This window comes from Varroa destructor, unplaced genomic scaffold (genome assembly GCF_002443255.2).
Source record: "Varroa destructor unplaced genomic scaffold, Vdes_3.0 BEIS01000001.1, whole genome shotgun sequence".
In the NCBI taxonomy this organism is placed as follows: Eukaryota; Metazoa; Arthropoda; class Arachnida; order Mesostigmata; family Varroidae; genus Varroa; species Varroa destructor.
In genome coordinates this window covers 39,612,630-39,635,672 of record NW_019211454.1, presented here as the reverse complement: position 1 = coordinate 39,635,672, position 23,043 = coordinate 39,612,630, and the positions used below count along the sequence as shown (strand labels likewise).

Below are 23,043 nucleotides of genomic sequence, written 5' to 3'. Positions count from 1 at the left end.
CATGAATCGAACTATTTTAAGCAAAAAATACTGAGTTTTTTAAAGACGAGAGTGGAGCAGACGATGTTTTGCTAACAAATGGAAATATTCCAATCTTCGAAAATTTAGAAATGCCATGTGATTCCCAGCAACAATATTGTTTTTCACTATGGGACATAAATAATTTATGACATGTTTAGATACCGAAATGGTTGTCGCTCGCCTATTGCATAATGATTTTTGCATTGGATACAAAATTTAATTGGGACTTGGCGACGTGATAAGAGTGTGTTTTGCTGTCAGAAAAGAACTAGAAGTTGAGCTTGAGGCGATTCGAATATGAAATTGTGTACAAAGTGTTCGACACGCAAGGCCTGCTTAAAGCGGCCAAAAACCGGCGACCCCTTGTGCAAAGAATGCTTCTTCGAGGCATTTGAGGAGGAAATCCACTGGACAATAACAACATTCAAGGCAGGGAAAATGTAGATCATTGTCTATTAGATATTTAATATGTCTTTAAAAAACAGCTTTAGAATAAAGAGATAGAAGTGCGCACCATCGCAATATGTGAAAATACGATCCAACGTATTTGAGTATGGCACAATTTGTATGAATAAAGAACGCGGCTTATTTTTCATAATCTGAAGCAAATTTATTTGTCAAACTAAACATATGACCCAATAATATAATATCATGTTAATAAGAATAATAATAGTATGTTTGTCATTTGTCCGTTTTATTTTATTGTTATCAGCGATCTGTTATTCCCAAAAAATTTAGTCCGCCTGAAAGTATAAAGTACCTCAGACCATGTCAAGCAATATTTTGCCTAATTCGGAATGTCACTGGTATTTTAGTTATTTAATCCAGGCGAGTATGTAGCGATTGCTGCATCAGGAGGTAAAGATTCAACGGTGCTGGCCCACGTAATAAAGCTCCTTAATGATCGTTACGGGTACGGCATAAGGCTTGTGTTGCTTTCAATTGATGAGGGAATCACCGGATACAGGTAATAACTACCAATGGTAACGTTTTTAAAAAAGCACTTGAAATAAAGACACGATAATAACATTTCGTGACTAGAGATTATTGACCATTGCCAAATTTTCATCCTTAGTTATTTCTTTCAACTGCAATTAAACATACTGCAGGCTGGGCCTCTCGGAAATTCATTAGCCCTTGCATGGCCGCATTAATAGGTGTCTTTTAGGCTATATTCGATTCATCTTATTTTGTAAATTTCAGAGACGATTCGTTGGAGACTGTAAAGCGGAACGAACATCAGTACAACATTCCTTTGAAGATTTTGTCATATAAAGATCTGTACGGATGGACAATGGATAAGATCGTTGCCGCAATCGGGAAGCGTAGTAATTGCACATTCTGTGGAGTATTCCGTAGACAGGTTAGTATTATATATTGCAGAAGGGAAGTTGATGTACCTACAAATTGTTTTGAAAGCGATGACCTAGAGTTTTTTTTTTCTGGAAACGAAGTACTTAAGAACACAAATGTGATTTTTATGAATTTGCCATAATTAAAATTAAAATTGATGACCTGTTTTCTCTGCAGGCCTTGGATCGAGGTGCCATGCAGTTAGGTGTTACTAAAATGGTAACTGGGCACAATGCAGACGATATCGCTGAAACAGTGATTATGAATATCCTTCGGGGAGATATTGCTCGGCTACGGAGGTGGGCAAGCCATTTTATGTATTTACAAGTTATTACTTCCATTGCTAGATATTCAAAAGAGCCATACTTGGCTACTAGATCGATCTGTTACTGTTTGTGATCGAGACATTAAGACTCCAACATTAATATTGTTCTCCGACAAATTTCTTGCTTAAAATATCAGCTTCCTGCCGGGATTTTAGCCATCTAAGCGCATATTTCCTTTTATTTCGTGTACGTAATGGAAATTGTTTTATGTGGACTGTGCTTTCAGATGTACGTCTATTGTCACAGGCTCCGACGGGCTTATACCTCGTTCAAAGCCGTTTAAATACACATACGAGAAAGAAATTGTTATGTATGCGCATTTTAAAAAACTTGACTATTTTTCAACAGAATGTATCTATTCGCCGAATGCCTATCGGGGTCATGCGAGAGCCTATATCAAAAACCTTGAGTTGCAGGATCCGTTGGCTATACTCAATATTATTTATTCAGGAGAGTGCATGGACGTGCGGGATGATGTTCGCTTGCCGTCCAAGCGAACGTGCAAACGTTGTGGGTACATTTCGTCGCAGGAGGTGTGCAAGGCATGCGTTATGCTTGAAGGACTAAATAAGGGCATACCGCGGTTGGGGATTGGAAAAACAAGCAAAGTAAATAAAAAAATAGAGAATCTCAAAATTTCGTCCGACAGAAGGATAAAGGGGGGTGATGAACTGAAGAACGTAAACATCGCTAATGATAGCAACGACAAAGCGAATAAATGTACTAACAACGACAATCAAGCCTCCGATACATGCAAAAATAAAATTAAGAGCTCGCTTTTGAAAGAGACCACGTTAGACTGGTAATAAATTGTTTGTCTTTGTTGTTATAGTTTCTTTATATCATGTCTTTCTTTCTAGACAATTTTTATTGCTATAGAATAGTTATTATGTTAATTGAGGAGCGTTTCGTGTTTCAACTCATTACGTTGAATAGTCCAAATGGAATTCGACTTGCATATAGGAAGAAGATATACTTTGTCACTGGAGTCGCGCCCTGTTTAGTTGGAAACATTTCGCTACTTCACCCCCAAATTACAGCAGTGTAGAATAATAAGGAAAAAGGCTAAAAGCAAAAATCCTGGTCTATATTCTCTTAAGCCTTTATTAGTGGAAATTATTAACGAGCCTCAATTGCATCTGACCGACGCCGAACTTTCCGATTTCTGTGATAAGCCGTCTGTAATGCTGTTCTTTATAATTTGGTTTATTGGATAAACGGCAAAAGGGACATGAAACAGTTCGTACAATACAAGTACCTTTTAGCGGTGCGAACAATAAACTCAGGCTATATAATCATTCACACACAGCGAAATATGGACAATACAGATGAAAACACATTCAAACATTCCCGTCCAGTAGAACCCCAGTACCACTGGGAACTTAAAGCCATATATTCCTAACTCTAACCTCGCAACGCGTGCTCAAAGTGGTGCGGATTTGCTGGGAACTTGCTAATTTGTTAATGAAGCATAATACTGTGATAATTTTGAGAGCCTGCTGTTCACACCAGCTTTGTGGCAGACAAGATTGTTGTAAAGCATTCCAAAACAAGTAGAATGATTTGTCATTTCTATTAAAAAAAAAATATGTAGATTATGTTAAAATTTATATAAAAACAATGGACAGCTAATTGCTACAAAGATAAATTTGATCTTGCATAAAGCATTCATTGAAGATGGCCAGAGTCCACTCAAGTGTAACTTAACACGGTAGCTTTCTCAGTGCCAAAGATGACTCACGTGTGTGTACTGCATTTTCCTTTGATATCTCGAATGCTAGTAATAAAGCATAGCATAGTAATCTATAATATCTAAGTAGATAGTTTACAAGTCTAACCATGTTGGCGAGTTTTGTAAACGCGTGGTTCGTGCAGATATCTATTTATAATGGTTAGGTATCACCGAGCGCATTGACATACTAGTATCTATGCGACGATTGCGAACGCATTGCTATTCGTCACAAGAAGGATATCGGAATCTCACAGTAATTTCAAACCTTTCCTCGTTTTTTTAATGTAGCCTCTTTGGCAATCTAATAAAAAAAATTATAAGGGTGGAAAGTTTGCCTCCTCGCAAACGTTATATGGTTTAAATATATTCGCTTATACAGTTCCGCGCTTTGATGCACTCACTGCTTCTGTAGACTGTGTAACAGAACGTTTAATTCCATCTTTTTCAGAGTGTCTTAAATGCGAGTGAAAGCGTAGCTGCGATCATGGATTTTTTTTCTTTTCCTAGCAGCCGCTACGATATAAAGGAATGTAACATACTAAAACCACCTTTTCACTGCTCAGACCGACCTACTGACAACGTTTTTGTGAAAACATGTGAGGTTAGCGACAAAGATAAGCAGGAAGTAAGCAAAATGTCCCATATCATTTCAGGAACGTGGTACCTGCCGAATTTGCCTGTATGTTTGTTTTAATAAATTAGTAAATTTCACAGGGATTTGTTTGCTGCTATCATTGCGTAGACAAACTATTTTTACTTTTTACGCGTTTTTTTGATAAATTCTAGTAGCTATCAATGATTTTAACTCCTAATTAGAGCCTTTCGAGTAAGAGTTTGAACACCTAGTGCAAGTGAGCACTTTAGTCAAGGAGGTGTTTGTGATAATTATAGGCCACAATAGAGTCGTTGAAAAAAATATGGCGTTACTGGGAACTTACATTCGTTTATCATTGCTACTTGACTTGAATTGGTAAGTGAGAAACGTTGATACTCACCTATTGATGAAGGTATTTAAAAAAAGTCGTGAGCGTAACGACCTTCGTTGATCAGTTTTTCAAACATTGTCAACTACACCGAACGGAAAATCGTCATTCTCGAATAGCAGCTATATGCATCTTCCTCGCGAACGTTCATTATCACGTTTGCAATCAGAGGTGTAATAAAGACCAGGGGTCATATCAATATCCCGTCAATGCTTTGTTACTGGCCTGAGTAATAAATTCAGTAAAAAAAAACATTGTAATAGTGGCAAATAATAATTATGACTATAACATCACATGAGTATATAAACCCAGAAAAGCAGCTTCTTCTTTTTACTTTATTTCGTCCCAAATACTTACATAATCTTGTACGAATAACTCTAACAGTGTATATACCTACATCCTTTGCTGAGATAACTAAGAGAGGTTCTTTTCAGCAAAAATTTCTCATGGGTTGCAATATATTATATATATGTGTTACATTTTAGTTGATGACGAACACACATCCACATGGAACAACTGGACAAATCACTTGTTTGGTCTATTTGATGGCGCTGCGTACTCAGAAAAAGTTAAGGAACGCGTGACAATTATAAAATTCGATTTGGATGTCTCAATAAGACAGTTGTCTCTTATAATTAAGCACGTAGTTGCGTGTTCCTTATACTCCATAAAAATGTTGACTTCACTGAATTAACAACCATGGTTTGTTCACAAAAGCTATGAGGCTCTATAAATAATAGAGTAGCCACGGCGAAGTACTTGATATACCTCATAACCTTTATAGTTGCCACGCTGGGCAGTAATTAGAGTGATAAAAGATAATGAATGCAAAGAGGACTAGAGCAACGTATGTCTACACCAATGTTTTCTGCTTTTCTCACGTAACGCTGAAAATCTGAGTAATTAGGGGCAACAAGCTGTTGCAGTAACAATGCTTCCTGCACACTCGACAGATGGGCGTTAAACAATTTGTAGCGTTTTTTCGTAAAGTGGTACTGCTAAGTTTTACGCACGGTATCGCCGTTCGGCATTCCATCATACGGCTGGCTCCTCGTACGAAACGAGCTGTTTTTATATATAAGGACTCGAATTCAGACCACAACATGTCCCTAAAATGATTATGCAAATTTGTTACCCACTAAGCTATCGCGGGTGTAGGTCTAGTAAAATATGGATCAGCATCAAATCAAGTCAGAGGATGAACTGATGTGTCAAGCCGGCTATGCACACATACGTTGTGGAACCCTCGCTTAATCCTAGTGACCGTTCTTAGACAGCGATATAATCAACAACATCGAGCAGCAAGTTCCGCTCACTCGACACAAAGCAGAATATGAAAAAACCATATGGGGGTTCAGAACGAAACTCGCTGGTAAAATTAGACTGCATCTATCAGGAATGTTAAGGGTTGAAAGCACTAGGGAACCTCCTGTTCAAGGGAAACCATTCTCCTCATTAGAACAACTGGTACAACTGTTGCTACGACCCTGTGGGTTTTAATCTGTCGAGTGCCTTAGTTACTTATATGGTACCTGATACGAATAAATAAGAACTCCTCCTTGTAGAAGACATTTACGCAGCTCACAAGGGTTTGTACTTTAAAAATTAATTTTCAGATATATTAGTGATAATGCCATGGAATGGCGCGGAAAGTTTTGCTTAAAGACTGTGCTCTTGTTCTAGATATTTGGATATATATGTATGTGTTGTGCCTGTGTAAAGTGGCATCTGATAACGCAGACTTGAAGTACGTAGATATTGTGTGTAAACTTGAGTGCTTTGCTAGGATAATCGCAAACATGCAGTTATTGGTGGTTCAAGTTTCAACGTAAGCGAATTGTTACTATGGGATATTGTTATCATGCCTTTCAGTAAATCTGTTAAAAAAAAACCTAGATAAGTCCTGCAAGATTCACAAACCGGACAGCCAACAACCGATGGAAAGAAACATGGCTTTACATCGAGGCTGACATTCTGACTCTTGCGGGGAGGTTGCCTTTTGTGGTTTTCGCCAGGGGCTTGAAATGAGCCTAGTTCGCCAGGGGCCTCGTCCACGAAGAACGCGATTCAGACCCAATATGACTAAATACACATAAATATATACAGAAACTTTGAGCTTTGGCTATAAAGCTTATTCTATACTATGGGCACTGTATGATTTCTTCATCGTTGTGCATGCGGTTTAGATTACGTGATGAATTAAAATTATTATTTCGTTCTGTTGGACTTGTAAGAGCCTGTTGATATGGATTATCAGCCTGCAACAAAACATATGGTCTAACTTTAATCTTAACAAGTTTTCGTCAATAGTTGAAATGTTTCCAGCTTACCTTCAGTACTGGCATTAAGCATTACGACAACGAACTTATTCAATGTATAAAAAATATACAGCTGAAATTAAACAGCTTATCGTAATACCTCATACGTCTCACCTTTTGGACCTTCATTAAGCTCATATTGTAAGTAAAAATCTTATGTGAGATTTTTATTGGTCGTTGTAACTGTTGATGTCCCACAACAACCATAGCTTATGCGCACGAACTAGCCTCTCAAATTAATATGCTAGAAAGGAATATGTGAATTTTTTTATACCACCATGTGTGATAGATATGCCCTTGACACCTTATTGCTTGATTTATTTCTCCATCCCCAGTCCAATAGAACAACGCAGCTCCTAATGATGGAGTCACTTATTCTATCCTATCATTTTTTTTATTAACGCAGGTATCAAAAGTTCGTTTGGGCATGCAACGCAATGTTCTTCCATCTCAGTAGACAATTCCTTATTTTATATATAAACAGAATACAAGTAAATCCTCATTTTTATTTTTGATCCTTACGAAACTTGTTAATTTTTTTATCATTAGGAATAGGATTTTCAATTATTTCCTAAGTAACTACTTGTATGATGTCTAATTGGAACTAATGCAACACGTTTCACCTGCAAACTTATGGACTCGGCCGTTAAACATCCACTTGACGTACAACTGGCGAAATTTAAGAGTTGGAAAAAGAGTCAGCGCTGATTCCAATTTTTATTAGTGGAATCCAAGAAACCGAACAGACGCGACAACAGAATCTAACGAAGGGTTTGGAAATCAATATACACCTCGATTCTATTATAATGGCAAGTGCGGCTTAAGTTAGCACTTAGGGTTTTCTCCGACACGGTCGTGAACACTTTGCCGATTGCTCACGGGGACGCACGTTTTATTCAAGTTTCAAAGATGAAGGACCAAACAACTGAGAGAAAACAAATATTTCAGGATATCATGGGATATTTTTAGGTAAATATGACCATGTAGGTTACTAAAAATTCGCTCATACTCTGGAACTGACTAACTCTTCTGACAGATTTCCTGCGTACAACATGGAAACTTAAGTGGATCCCTGCCTTTCTTAGCACCTTTTTTTAAAGCGCTGACTCTCTCTGGAGCTCTGGTGGCCCTAACTAATATAGTTTGATCAATGACGTCCGACTGGAGTTACGGAGACATGTGCGCGGCATTCCTACCCAAAATCACCCCGTTACCTATATTTCGCACACGAAGACAATTTAATTCATTTTAGCCCTTTAGCATTCGACTAGCTTACCTGCATTATCTAAATATTAACCCTATGTCTTTCGCTACTTCCTGACAATCTGCGTATTTAAGACGACCTTATTGTCAGCACTAATTGCTAGATGTATTATTACTATTATTAAAACACGTGAAATTTGCATTATCAAATAATTGTTGAGGCGACTACTTTATTTCAGTTTACTAACTAAATTAATATGTTCAACAATGTTCAGAAATCCGACTGTACAGCCGACGATAGCTGCATATAGGCATAAGGGATCTGTGTGAACATACGTTATTACCGAGCGTCGAACACGTTGTGGTTCTTTGTCCGTCGCTTGTACATAATACGATAACCACACTCGCTGCAAAAGTAAATAAAACCACAGCGTTATATATAGTTTTTTCAATGTGTTAAGCCCGGCTATTTTGCGCAATTTATATTTGATAACCATAATCATGCAATGTTGTTCTGATTGTTTTCAAATTCATTCAACAGAGTCGATTAACAGTCGATGGCACAGAACGGTTGAGATGTCATCGATTGCTCAGTGGAATATTTTTCGACGTACACGTAAAGCATACCTACTGTGTACTAGTCGAAGCATTCGTATATACTTCGTGTGTAATTTGCAAACAACAATTTTTTTCCTGCTGCACACCAATTGTTTACCAATTGCGTAACTTATTAAAAAAATAAAGCTATGCCAATAACAAAATTAGTGTCCACCTTGCAATATGAGTCAAAATGGTAATGGAGTATGGTAGTCAAGCAACGTAAGTCAAATCGTACATCGAACACAACTGTTTTCGCACACTTCCAATTGTACCGCTTGACGAAACGTTGCTTACATTTAGTTATGGGCTATCTACAAATTGGGAAAAAGTATAACCAGAGGTTGTTTGTCTTACCGACAACGGATGGGATCGGAAAGTTTCATTTCGTTTTCATGATGACAGTCTCCACAGATGTATACCATCGGCGGGGGCTTCGATAGTGAACTACTGTTTCCCGGCTTATCCGACATCTTGTTCGCTCTCGATTGTTAACTTGCTCACGATTTTACAGAATAGTCGACTATTGTCGATACTAGCCAGCTATATCTCGGTTGATGTTACCAGCGTATCTCAGTTTGGCAAACCGGTCGACAGCTAACAATGTCTCACACTGCCTCCCAAAACGCAATTACAGCTGAAACAAATCACCATAATGTGCGCTCACCTCTCTTGACTAGATGCAGCCTTGGACTAGACACGAGCCCTGCATCAAACAACTCCATTGCCTTTTATATTCCTATCTTCCTCTCTCTACCATGACAAGCCGATAACCTAAAATAATAAGATAAGATATGAAACTACGAGTACAATTGTCCTATCCACACACTCAAATGAAAAAATGCATCCGGTCGCAGGTCGCGTATCTAGCCATCGGGGACGAGCGATAGACCGAAACCTGGTCCGGGTGCAAGCAGCAGCGCCAGCACTAGCTGACCACTGAACTCAATTGAACCCGAGGAAGTGCTCGCCAAGCTCGATTGGCCGCGTCGCTTTTGCCCAGTGCTAACGCAGACAGTACCGTCAAATAACAGTAGCGGTACGCAATTGTTATTTTCAGTGACAGTTGGGTCAGCAACGGCAAGAGGCTTTCACGTCGCGGCGTCTTCGTCTGCTGTCGGTGGCCACTGCAGTGACCGTCGTTGCCGCTGACCTGGTCTGCTGGTTCGTCCCCTTGTCGCGGCTCGCACCGTCGCTGCCAGCAGCAGCGATAAAAGCCGCTAGGGGGCCGCCGCACAGCTAGACAAGCGATCTCCTGCTAGTCGTAACAAATCAACGACAAGATTGTTGTTGCGGTGAGGCCGATTCGGACGGGGGAGTCAAAAGCGGGCGTCTTCTGACGGTCTTTACTACTTCTTCTGGCGAGTGCCGTCGTAGCACGGGGTGGGCGCGAGATCTGCCGCTGCTCCGACCACTTCTATTCGAAGAAGCTTCTGGGGCCATTGTGGATAGTAGCAGTACTGGAAATCATTGTAGTATTATCATTAGCAGTCGCAATAGCTGTGTAATAATAACAAGACGAGCGACTTCAACAGCACGGGCTTTGTGTCGAGTGCGGTCTCGGAAGTTGTACTGCTAATGAAGTCGTAGTTTGTTAGTATGCAACTGCAGTGTTGTGTTGCAGCTTATCTTGTACGATGTTAGTGCCGGTGTAATGCCAGTTAACGCAGCACCAAAGGCAACTTATGCGTATGAATAGTGGCCATTACAGTAGTATTAATGTATAGGTGATAAAAGGCAAAGAACGCTGGCTGGCTGGCTGGCTGGCGGTTTTGTTCGGTTCAGTGTACTACTGCTGCTGCCGTCGCCTGCTGTGTCTGTGCTGTGTTTTCTAACAGCAGATAGCAGGCGCCCTCGTTGGAATCGCTGAGGACGCCGGCTTGCCGCGTAACGTTACGCAGGTCGCGTCCAGTACTACCCCCTGAAAAGATCGTGTGCTATTACAACAGAACAAGGTGCCGCGGTGGAAACAATCGAGATTCGGCGGCCGCGGTGAGTCGAATTGTCAATGCTGAAATCAACAGTACGCGGGATTCTATTGTTGTTGTTCATACGAAATATAAAGTAAGTTGAAGATGGGGCCAACAAAGACACGACAGCGGCGCGTACCTGTAAACGCCTCCGTCTATGAAAGTTTGAACTAATTTAACTTCTGATTTTAAAAGAAGTTTGTTATATAAAATAGATCAAGTTGTGCGCTATTTCTTTTTGTTGTTATTTTTCGTTGTCGATCCGACACGCCAGTGTTGTTGGCGCCGAAAGGTCCGTGCGATCTTTGCCCTCAGGAAAACGATACACAGGTGTTATGATGTGTATAAACGAAAACATGTCGTTTATATTACATGGGAGACCTGGTCTACATTTGCTCTAGTTAGAATGTAACACTCTGCAAGTAAAGTAAAACTATTTTATTTCATTAATGCTGTACAATTAAATGCCACACGATTTGTTTTAATAAAGAAAGAAGTGCTATAATTAGATTACGTGTGTTAGACTGTCCAACCGGCAAGTGAATCGACTAAAGACTATTTGAGACCTTTACGTCGAAAATTTTTTAGTGATATTACGCTGTATGGTTTTACAGGCGCATTTATAGACTTTTCGGTTAGAAGGTTTACGACGGGGTTATAGTTCTGGGGGAAATGACCAGGACCAATATTTCATGACGGAACTGGTACAGCAAAAAATGAAATAGACATGTACTGATAGCGCACATAAAGAAGGCCCGCAAAACTCATTCATCCTGCTAGAAATGACCCGTATTACATAATCTATGTATTTAGAAACGCGTAATGTGCATAGCTTTAACAATTGAGTTAGAGCACACCTTTGTGTTTCTACTCCATTTAATCCTAGGACACAGGGAATATCAGTTTAATATGTACTTCATTTCTTAATGTTATATATAATTAAGTCTTGTTGATAAATTTTAGATACGCCGAAGATGGATAAGTCGTTAATTCGGCCACGAGGCCGACCGCCGCAAGCTGTCAAGAGATCTCGTCACAGCGACGGACTTTCGGAGCCAGCTGCTCCTCCAGCTCGAGGTAAAAAAGAAAGATGCTACTATAAGGGCAGTCTACGACCGCCGTTGTTTATAACCACTTTTCTTTAGAGGACTATAAATTCTACATGTGCGGTACTACAATCTCTGAAGAGAGTACACAACTCACTTTACGAGGAATGAAGCTTGTGCGTTTTGTTGGTGCAAAATCGCCCACGTCAATATATAAATAATTTGATTGTAAAATCAGCACTTATGATTACTCCTCCATGATTTCACTGGTGCATTGAAATATATTGGGAACAAACACGTACATCCAGTACTCTTTGTAAATTAGAAAACAGGATGAAGCGAAATCACTGCATCAAAATTAATGATTATTTTACTAGCATGGCGTTCCTACCTGTCGCATCAAAAAAAAACTTTATCACTTTTATTTCGTTAATATATAATTAAAGGGACAGCGTGGTAAAATCGCAGATGTGTGCATAATATAATTAAAATGGCAGTACATGCGGTAAACCTATAAGGAAATCCTCAGCTAATGTCGACACACTCTTCGGCCTTTTTTTCGGTTCAACTTTCTACACAGAAAGTGAAATTCGAACGCGCCGAAGTGCTGGGGCCAGCACTCAATTGGGTGGACTCGGACACGACAACACAGTCACCCCATCGCCTCCCCGAAAGAAAGCCGCTCACGACAACTCCAAGGTACAGAATTCGTCATCCGCTTCCACTCCTTCCGAAAGCAATGGAGCTTCGGCCAATGGCGAGGGCGGCACCGGGCCGCTAGCTCGTCAAGGTTCTGGAGTCAACACCAGCAGCAACGTTCACAGGACGCGCTCTAACAAGCAGGTGTGCCTATTGCGACGGGTGGTGAACGTTGTAATGCTAGATGTCCTAAACTTTGAGATGATAATCTGATTTAATGTTATGCGCATTTTAACATTCCTTTAATAGAACTATGAAATGGCCGTAACGCTGTAGGGTTTAGCCTAAATCTTATAGCCTAAACCTTACGGCGCAAGAGATGATTAGCAAACATAAGAGATAGGAAAAAGATTGGAATTTGTTAAGCCTAATCCGTTTACCAACCCGCTAAAGACCACATTCTAAAGTTTGAGTGGTACTTTATTTGACTGTTTGATCCGATCTAAAGTATCATTAGCTTGCTAACGGGAATTTTTGTCAGATTTTCATCCAACAGTTATCGCTGTATTAGCAGACTTGAGTTGGATAGTGCTGTATGAAATCTACATCCCTAGAATAGCTGATTTGGTAGCAGCTTGATAGTGCCCTAGGGCACACATGTATGATACATTGCTCGCCATGATTGTCTTTATCAGTCTGAAAAGGATCGTTTCCATTGAGATCGCGTGCGCCACCCGTAGCACGCACCTTAACCGCTACCTCTATGCGCTTACGGGTTTTTTTATTATTTTACGATTTTATTCGCACATCGAGCTTTGCATTGGTTATTGTTATTATTGTTTTTCCATTGATTAACATTGCGGATGCCTGAATTATACGGACATGTAACTAACCGTTAATAACGTTGAAGCTTTCTGTGATGCTATCAAAATGTCGACGAGCACAATGATAGATATTGCCCTTTGACGTTGTAGCTAAAGGTGAATTCAGCAAATGCATGATAGTTCATAATTTTAACGAAAAATTCAGCGTGAAAGTCTCTAGTTAACGTACAAAATGTGTGATGTCCATACATATACGACACTGCAAATGTCACAAGATTCCGAAGTCTTTTTTATTACGTTATATGAACAGAACCCCTTGATAAGCTACACCATTTTCTACAAATAACAAAAAAGCCCCTGCAACACTATAGAATTGTTTTCCTTCGGAAAATATTTTCCCGAAGATGTTTCCATTTATTTTAAGTATCGTTGTAAATTCAGTGACAGCCATGCACGGGTTTAGAGAAAACTTAACTACAGTTAACTTTCGTTACAACTTACACTGGTGCTAAAAAATCAGTCAAAAATGTAGTTATATTACAAACTAGCTGTTTGTTTATTTATGTATAATCGATGAGAATATCATATTTAGCTTTCTTAATTATATATGTCCATAAAGCTGATCAGCAAAATATGCACTACTGTTTATCTGGTAAAAATCATTTGGGTGCTTTGGTACAAGATGTGTAATACAACCTTAGAAATCCTATCCTATGTGCATTTGGCTGTGTTTAATTTTAGGTTTAGCATGTCATTTTAATCATTGATTCGCGGAACTCTAGCGCTGAAACCAGCATCTGCTGGTTAGGGCTTCAGTATGTAATATTTGGAAGATACTTCGCAACCATCATGGTCTAAGGAATAATTATGTGCTTAAAGTCAACGTTTATAAGATTAGAATTGTCTGTGTTGCGTTTTTGGTACCACATTTGGCTGTTGCTTACATGTAAAGACGTGCATTCTAATAGACTAATGGTTGGTAATAAGGCCTCAGCATTTATGAAGTTTTCTATTCAATTATATACATACCATCATCTTACATACATCTAACAATCCGGACATCCGCACCTCTCCATTAAAAATGAATTCTTTGTCAAGCACTACATGTGTGTGTATGCGGAATCTCATCGTATGCTTCAATCTACCTAATTATACGTCTAACATGTATTGTTCTCTAACAGCTTTGATAGTAACGCATCTCTTATATCCTCCATTCCCAGCCGCTTGTGTCTAACTAATGTGTGTCTGTTTGACGTGCACTTACCTGAATCATCCATTCTGCTGTCAACACCCGCAACACCTGGCATCTTTCGTGGTGATGGTGGGGCTATGACCCTGGCCTCTCGCTGCTGGTAACTGGGTTCGGTGGTGCTATTCTGTTCTCCTGGCTCCGCCACGGCTGCTCGGGTTGGTGCCTTTGCGGGCTCGCTTGCGTATGCTTTTAGGTTGCTCAGCAGTTAACGCCGGTATCCACCACCGGTAAGGCGTCCCACGCCGTCGTGGCGCCTGTAACCAAAGCACAGGTGATTCCTAGCAGGAACCAGTCTGTTGCTTCACAAAACGCTGCTCAGCCCAAGATTCAACCGCTGACGGTTGTCCTGGAGCGTGAGCGGCGATGGGTTGCGAGTCCAACTCATTCGACTTCGTCGCAGGACTCCGCCGCCATCCCGCCCGCCGACCAGCAGATCCGCAGTGCGTTCTTCCGTAAGGAGGTGAAGCGGCGACGCTACTTTAAGGGCATGACGTACTCACTTGGCACGCGAAAGAAGAAGCCGAAACCGAAGGCAGCAAAAACTAACAGTCCAACTGGAAAAAGTGTGGCATCCGGTGAGTGAGGGTAAAGAAAAAATATATGTCACACAGGGTCTGAATGAGACTAGGGTTAGGTCAAAGCCTAACCAAATATGAATTACGGCAAAGGAAAAATCGTTTAAGCTCCTATTGAAAGCGAAGATTTCCAATTAGGTCTTGACCCTGTTGGTCTACGTAGTAATCTATGGTTCTCTTTTTTATGCTCTTCCCTTTATGGTCGATATTCCGCTTTTTTTAGCGTCGAACGCTACTTCTGTGGAAGGTCAGGAAAGCGAATCAACCCAGGAGTCGTTTGCAGAGGATTCGGCCGCTGAGGGTCACGCAGATACATCGGCGGTAATGGAGACGTCCTGTGATGACAGTAAGGACGTTATCGAGGAAGATGAGGAGGAGGAAGAGTGCCCACAAGAGTCTGACGTAGAACAAGACAATGCCGATCAAGAAAACGATGACGGTCAGGAGATCGATAATGATGATGCCGACACTGGTCACGATGATGAAGGCGATGCCCATGATGATCAAAGTCGTGACCAAGCAGAGGCGGATCAGGACGAACAGGACGACGATGAAGATGACGATCAGGATGAAGAGGTGGAAATTACCGAGCCACGGAAAAGACGAAGCCTCAGGGAACGCGTGCCAGTGACGACTGACAACGATGCTGACGACGACGAAGTTGACGAAGATGAAAGCGAAGAGGAAGAAGACGAGGATGAGGAGGAGTCACAGGACGAAGCGAGCAAGGACGCCGTCGTTATGAAATCTGAGGAGGGAGTCGTAGATGAGCCTGATGATGAAAAACTCCAACAGAAAATACACATCACGATCAAGATGGCCAACCAAGACACCAAGGAGGGTGGGACGCCAAAGGTAGTTGAAACTCGACGACGCCTTGAGGAGAATGGCGCGGCTGCGGGTGTAGGTTCAGTATCGACCCCAAGAGCAAACGGTAGCGCAGTGAACGGCAGGGAAAGTCGTGACTCAGGTGGTGGTGGAAACGTTGGCAACAACAGTATTTTGTCGTCGGTGAAGACGCGAAACCGAGTGAAACGAAGGTACGATGAAAATCTTGTTGATATTGACGACCCTACGTTTGTAGAGGCTGCCGGTGACGTTCAGGGCGGCGACACAGGACAACAGACCACAACTACAGTTGCGGGAGGCACGTCTGCTGCTGCGACGGCCGTTGCTATTAGCGACGGACCCGAAGAGCCCGCTAGACCTTCCCGTGGCCAGCAACCCTCTCCGCCCGTTCAAGGAGCCGCGCTAGTGCCTTATTACACTCAAGAAGCATCGATCGTACCTTCCAACTATAAGATCGAGCATCTGGTGCGTCCAAACTCAATATCAATATTGAACGTATTTTGTAAGCAGTTTAGAAATGGTCTAGGTAGGAGATATAGCCTTAGTAATAGACATGCAATGATTGAAGTGGGGTTAAAGCTGTGCATTTCATTCGAGATAATAACTGGACATCATTTAATTCTTTTGGCGTTGTAAGTAGGTGAGTAAGCAAAATTGAGTTATTGTATTCAAAACGGTCGATTGGAATGGGTTAAATAGCTTTTTTTGTGTGGAAACATATAGTTCATATATGAAGTAATTTCGCGTCATATTGCGCGTGCTATTGTATTTGGCTTTTCGCCATTTTCGCAGTGTGCAATTTTAGCTCGTCTGTCCAGTAATAGCAACACCATATTAACCCACCTAAAACTGGACTAGTAGATAAATGTAGAGGTAGCGTATGTTTAGGATATTCGATTTTAAAGTCGTTTACCGTCGGTAAACGCTTTCGGCATCATCAGCTGTACTGCTTAAAATTTTAATGAATCGATCGACAATAAACGCTTTGTGGTCAGATGCATATTTACAATCTTCGAAGCATAATGCACGGCCGTAATTCTTTCTAGAACGGTTAACATTTATCTATTCAAGTCTCCACAGTTCGCTACTATTAACACTGATGCGGATTAGCACAGAGGGAGATAAATTATGAGTTTTCATCGCTCTTATTTTAATGCCAGTTACTCAAGGTCGTGGTACATGTTTTGAGATTTATGTTAAGGGTAGTAAGAGTGACAGCAGCTAGATTTTTATGCGTATAATGGTATACAGTAGGTACAATTTATGAACTGTTGTTGAATCATGCTTCAGTATAACAGATCTTTTATCAATGCATGCTTGCAGATCGATAAATCGATCCCAATGTACCGGTGTCACTGTTTATCGCTACCTCTCTCGCATGCCCCACCGCCAGCGGCAGGAAACGATTTTCTTTGCCAGGCGCTAGATGGCATTGCGGGACGCATTCTTGGCTGTTCCAAGAAAGTCAAAAGCTTCGATTTGTATCGAGCATCGCAACGCACGGCCTTTGGCTTGCTTTGTGAGGGTCACCTCGTGCGTCTTCTCGGACACCAATGCTGTCCCACATGTGGTGTGTTCTGTACTCAAGGTGAATTCATGATGTGTAGAACAGGCGAAGGCACTCGTATCCAACGGCATTTCTACCACCGGGAATGCGCGTTTCGGCCATCGCCACTAGAAACCGTTGGCGGCGTAACGGACTTGTGCCCGCACTGCGGTGAGACCAATAAAATGATGTCGGTATGTATCCTTTAATTATCCTCAACATGCCTTGATGATATTTAATCGCATTAATAAAGGAGCCCCTGTGTAGTTTGTATATTTCGATTACTTTGAATTTTCGTTTAAACTCTAATGACGACTTTCGACTCTACATGTTAGGTGTAAGAAACGCTTTGATCACCATTTTAGTCTACTTAAGCCGATTATATAACTAACCGTGGTTGCTTTGACTACAGATCAAGCTGACATTGGAAAGTGAGTCGTCAGCAGTAAGTTTCAGCCAGAAGATCTCATCAACCGGTCCACGAGCGAAGATGAGTCTTGGCAGTTCAGCACGAGATATGAATGACGGAATAGAGAGGCCAGCAATAACTTTAGCCGGAATGCCCACGCCGGAGGAACCGCTAGGTGATGAAGTTGATATCATGGTCAATGACAAATCGTTGCTCACTGCCAACACAGCTTGGTGTCCGGACATCAATCGAGTGACTCGTGCCGCACAAGCCTTCAACAAGGCGTTAGCGCCCCGGGTGAACACGAAGACGCTGTTTTCAGCCGCGCGTCAGGGTGACGTCGAACGTGTCGTACTCGCTATCATGTCAGGTGTGGATCTCTGTAGCACGTCAGCGGAGGAAGATAACTACACAGCGTTGCATGTGGCAGCCGAAATGGGACATGTTGACGTGTGTCATCTTCTGGTACGCGCAGGCTGTCCACTCGACGCGCTTGACGCCGGCCTATATACGCCATTCATGACGGCGGTCGCTGCCGGGAAGGGTCGTGCGGCACGGTGCCTGATGGCTCTTGGTGCGGACACTGCAAAATGCGGTGAAGACGGCATGACATGCCTGCATCTTGCCAGCAAGGCTGGATTACACGATGTCGTACAGCTAATTCTCAAACGCAGCACGGCTCAGGTAAATGCACAGGACGAGGGCGGTTGGACGCCGATTGTCTGGGCTTCCGAACATCAACATTCGAACGTCGTCTTACTTTTGCTGAAACACGGGGCCAACCCGAATATCCGCGACTCGGAAGGTAACACGGCGTTACACTGGTCCGCCTATTCCGGGACTGTCGACATTTTGCTCATGTACCTCGAGCTCGGCTCTGATATCAACGGAGCCAATGAGCTGGGCGACACACCATTGCACGTGGCTGCTCGCCAAGACAAATACGAAATGGTTATGTTGCTCCTGGGTCGTGAGGCAGACGTGTGCGCCATCAATGAAGCTGGCCAAACGCCCATCGAGGTTGTTAAGGACAAAAATTCGCCGTGCTTTTATGCGATTCAGCTTAGCGTCGAAATGAAAAAAGCTATTCGCAGCGCTCGCCGAGCTAAGCCGGTCCCGCGTGTCGTCCACAAAGACATTTCTCGCGGCAAGGAGAAGCACGCAATCAGGGTCGTGAATGAAGTCGATGAGGACCGTTCAATCCCGTCCGATTTCATGTACCTGACTAACAACTGCGAAACGACGCTATTACACATTGACACGACAATACAGTCGCTTCAGTCGTGCAAGTGCCAAGATGATTGTACTTCGATATTGTGCCAGTGTACACAACTAGCGAATGGGTGCTGGTACAGGGACGGCCGACTAGTTGAACATTTCAACTTCAAGGAGCCCCCGATTCTATTCGAGTGCAACCGAGCATGCGCCTGTTTCACGACATGTCAGAATAGAGTGCTGCAAAACGGCATTAAGTAAGTGTCTCTCTTTTATTATGCTGCAAATTGTATCTTCTCCACTTTTCCCTTTTAGTGTAAACATTGGAGGTTCAGTTCAGCCATTGAAGACTATATCCGGTTGAATGTGTTTCTGTATGAGTCACAATGTATATTTTTCAAAAGGTTTTTTATATTTGCTACCACGTTTGGCTCTTTTTCAGGGTACATTTAGAATTATTCAAAACGGCACTAACCGGTTGGGGAGTGCGAGCGCTACAGGAGATTCCCAAGGGTTCATTTGTGTGTGAATATGTCGGGGAGGTGATAACCGATAAGGAGGCTGATCAACGTGAAGAGGACAGCTATCTTTTTGATCTCGAAAACAGGTAAGAGCCTCATTTATCGGCTAAACATGACAAGATATCAGGACGTTTCTACTAGCCATAGATCTAATTGAAGGGCTCCCAGCATCATCGACAGATCTAAAAGATGAAAACATGGATTTCAATCACTCCTTTGTCGTCCATTGTATACCTTGTGTACCTTTAAAAGCAATCCAAAGCATGCGTCAACGTCTCGCATAATAGCCCAGAAGTGCACTAAAAATGTACTTTCGATGTCTTTGTAATTTAGTGATATCTTAATGGGCAAATATGCTTATCGGGGCGTTATGTTACAGGGACGGAGATACGTTCTGTATTGATGCTCGTCACTATGGTAACGTGTCACGTTTTATTAATCATGCATGCGAGCCCAATGTGCATCCGGTGCGAGTATATGTTGACCACCATGATCTGCGCTTTCCCAGGATCGCCCTTTTTGCTACGAGGGATATTGCTGCTGGCGAACAGCTAGGGTTAGTAATTAACACGACGGTTTTTGTCCATTTATTAATAGAAAATACACCTAAACACATCTTACGGTCATTGTCTACAATGATAGTTAGTTGAATCGAGCAAATATGAAGGTAGATATCAAAGGAAATATTCTTCATGCAGTCATTATCGAATACACGATATAACTTGTCTTTGTTGAAACAACGGCAAAATTATTCGCATTGTAAGATCGAATCCGTTCCATATAACCTCTTAACTTGTCGTTCCACTGACATTAGGTAAAATGATGTGGTTCTACCTAACATGCTTCATCTTTGCATGTGCTGATTTTGCGTTTGCAGTTTCGACTATGGTGAAAAATTCTGGGTGATTAAATACAAATCGTTCCTGTGCGGGTGTGGTAGTCCACGATGCAAATACAATGCCGATAACATTCAAACCGCACTTGAGGCGTATTATAACCGTAACGCGACAGACGATGACTCCATAGTGAGCGGGGAATAGTAGTTGCGCTGGACTACCGCTGCCACCATGGAAAACTCCGATAGCCGAAGATCTATAGATTGTTTATGCGGAACTGCTGCACCGAGTTGCCAGCGTCATTGAATATCAGAAATGCTCACTCGCGTCATTCCGGAGCCTGCGACACAACTTTGAAGCAGGAGGGCAATATCGTCACACAAACTGAATATATTACTCTGGAGCAGTTACATGGCGAAAATAGAATATAAGAAATGCCATTTGTGCGCAGTTAACTGCGCAGCACTGGCGTTCGGCTGTTGGGCTCAGTGTTAATCAAGATGCCCCACAATCGCTGTAGTGTCGACATAAGAAACGATCCTTAAAGCAGATGTAATATGTAACGGGTCGTATGCGTTATTTAGCCAAACCGAGAAATAGCTTCGTTATGGGGGAACTGTATTAGGCGTTATTATTAGAAACGAGCTTTAGTGAACACTTAATACCCGTGTGTGTGTGTTTATGAATGAATGGTGATGATTCGTAAAATCACTGACGAGCAGCTCAATAGGCTGGCTGGCCGGATATGTTAGGAGATATAGAGATGCTAGGATAAGAGTGCTCGCGGATAAATGTCTAGGATAGATATAGCGCTAGAGGAGACAACCAGAAAAAGTATCTGGGGAAAAGAATTAACAAAAAATTGTATGAAGTGAAATTGGGTGGTGCTAAGCAAAGCACGAATGGGGGACTGTACCTTTAGAAATACACATTGCCTAATATTCGAGAAACACCACAAAAATAACTATTCCGATACTATTGATTAGAGCAAATGTGATGATGATTATGATTTACATCTTATATGAGATATAAGACTTCCTGTTAGATGCAACTAAAGTGACTTAAATGATCCAGTTCGTTTTTACATATTTGCAATTTACAATCGGGTAATGGTGAAATGAGAAATCAGTAGTCACATTAATGACGGCGTAAGCCCCCACAGTCACGTCAGGCACATGTTCGCAAGGTTAAGTCGATTTAGCTGAGTAGTCACCAGTCATTCTGTGGATAATGAAACGAAGCTAGAAAAAACTGAAGAGTTCACGCGATAGTTTTTTTAGACCAACTTGAACATAATTAGAGACCGAAAAATTGTATCATGACGCCCAGAGAGTGCGTTTTTTTTGTATTCAGAAAAGAACAAGCCACGAAAATTATATTAAAATCTCCTTTTACTATAATGTTATATATATATATATATATATATAATTGGTTTCCACAGCGACACGAACAATAATAGCCTTGTAGAGTGAATACTAACAATGAAATATTTCAGCTCTTGCAAAAAATTGCACATATAAAATCTTGTTTAATGACTCATTTGAAACCATCGCAAAAACTGACGTCAAATCGGCTTTTTGTCTACATCTATGTACGTATTGGTAATTGAAAGTATATACAGGCATTGGTGATAACAGTCATATTGAGCTTGTAATCCACTGAAGTAGTGCAGGAAGAGCATAAGCAATAGTTTTGAGATATTGACATGTCGCAGCATTGGTCTTATTCTGAGAAATAGATTCTAGTATTATTTCTCCCAAAACAGTTTTATTTTCGAAATTATCTTTACCTAATTTTTTTTGGGGGTTTTTGAGTTTCTTTACACCTGCCTGACATCTGAGTAAATAATCACGTACTAGCAATGAAGATTTCGTTATACATCTAATCTTTTTTGATTAACGGTTTGTGGCTAGAACAAGATAAAGTGAATCTACAATATAGAAACCAACTAAAAGAAGAAAAGTATAGATGACATATAAGCCGTTCATTCATTTCCTCTGCTTATAAAGAATGCTACTCTCAGTCGTCTACGGTAGGCGAAAAAAAGGAGCTTTTCTTATTCATTTTCCTGGCAACTAATCAGGAGTCGTCGGCTCTGAACATTTTGTGCATATATATAGACATATTACTATATTTTACGAATGTAGTTTTTGGTGGTAAAATCGAAGAGACGAGGATCGTAGGATACGAAAATATCGCGTCTATTGTTCTTTGTATAATTTTGTCTTGAATCAAATATATTGGTAAAAATAAAGCAATATTGCCCTTTCTACTATTATTATTATTATTATATTGGTCGACGCAAACGTATTAGCACACTAGTCAATTTGCGACGTGTTTCTTTAACGATAACACTTTGCTCCATTTGAACGAGCGGCTAGCGTTATCCAATCGATAGAACAGAGTTTCTGTTATTGTTACTATTCGGATTTATGGAATGGATCTACGCTAATGATGAGGAATATACAACACATGGTGGTGAAGGATTTGCGAAAGTATAAACATTAGCATCAACGCGTAATTTATAGTTGAGGAAATCTGCGTGGTGTATAGAATGATTGAAGAATTAGTTTACGAAACGGTGAAAAGCTATACCCGGGAAGGGTGTGCCGAGAACGTGTGTGCTCGCGTGTGTGTGTGTGTATATATTCATATAAACAATAATAATAATAATAATAATAAAAGTATTATTATTATTATTACAAGTGTATCAATTGACAAGGGTCCTCAATTATGAATAAAGTGTATTGGCCGTTGTAATCTGCGCCAGCGGTTTACTTGTAGATACAGATTTTTCCTTTCATAGGTGTGTCATCACTAAGTTGGCT

General features: G+C 41.2%; 3 protein-coding genes across 7 annotated transcripts; 2 read left to right on the top strand and 1 right to left on the bottom strand.

Annotated features, from left to right (window-relative positions):
- Nucleotides 1–96: 96 nt before the first annotated feature.
- Ctu1 (Cytosolic thiouridylase subunit 1) lies at nucleotides 97–2,540 on the top strand. The gene is made up of 5 exons (XM_022797952.2): nucleotides 97–450; nucleotides 837–988; nucleotides 1,225–1,384; nucleotides 1,552–1,673; nucleotides 1,927–2,540. The coding sequence occupies exons 1-5, from the start codon at nucleotides 319–321 to the stop codon at nucleotides 2,504–2,506; spliced, it is 1,146 nt and encodes a 381-aa protein (XP_022653687.1). The 5' UTR covers nucleotides 97–318; the 3' UTR covers nucleotides 2,507–2,540.
- A 5,592-nt stretch (nucleotides 2,541–8,132) lies between these two features.
- Polr2K (DNA-directed RNA polymerases I, II, and III subunit Rpb12) lies at nucleotides 8,133–9,182 on the bottom strand. Its single transcript, XM_086978451.1, has 2 exons — nucleotides 8,891–9,182; nucleotides 8,133–8,343 (listed from the first exon to the last, which is right to left on the bottom strand). Exons 1-2 carry the CDS (start codon nucleotides 9,004–9,006, stop codon nucleotides 8,277–8,279), a joined length of 183 nt encoding a protein of 60 aa, XP_086834577.1. The 5' UTR covers nucleotides 9,007–9,182; the 3' UTR covers nucleotides 8,133–8,276.
- Nucleotides 9,183–9,402: 220 nt separating this feature from the next.
- G9a (histone-lysine N-methyltransferase G9a) lies at nucleotides 9,403–22,998 on the top strand. 5 transcript variants are annotated; one of them, XM_022796604.2, is made up of 10 exons: nucleotides 9,403–10,525; nucleotides 11,467–11,580; nucleotides 12,130–12,248; nucleotides 14,665–14,839; nucleotides 15,063–16,153; nucleotides 17,012–17,428; nucleotides 17,647–19,115; nucleotides 19,301–19,465; nucleotides 19,759–19,935; nucleotides 20,257–22,998. In XM_022796604.2, the coding sequence occupies exons 2-10, from the start codon at nucleotides 11,478–11,480 to the stop codon at nucleotides 20,417–20,419; spliced, it is 3,879 nt and encodes a 1,292-aa protein (XP_022652339.1). In that variant the 5' UTR covers nucleotides 9,403–10,525; nucleotides 11,467–11,477; the 3' UTR covers nucleotides 20,420–22,998. The 5 variants fall into 5 exon arrangements, with proteins under 5 accessions (XP_022652339.1, XP_022652169.1, XP_022652251.1 ...); XM_022796434.2 differs by having other exon boundaries at nucleotides 14,458–14,839; XM_022796516.2 differs by having other exon boundaries at nucleotides 12,130–12,392.
- Nucleotides 22,999–23,043: the final 45 nt, after the last annotated feature.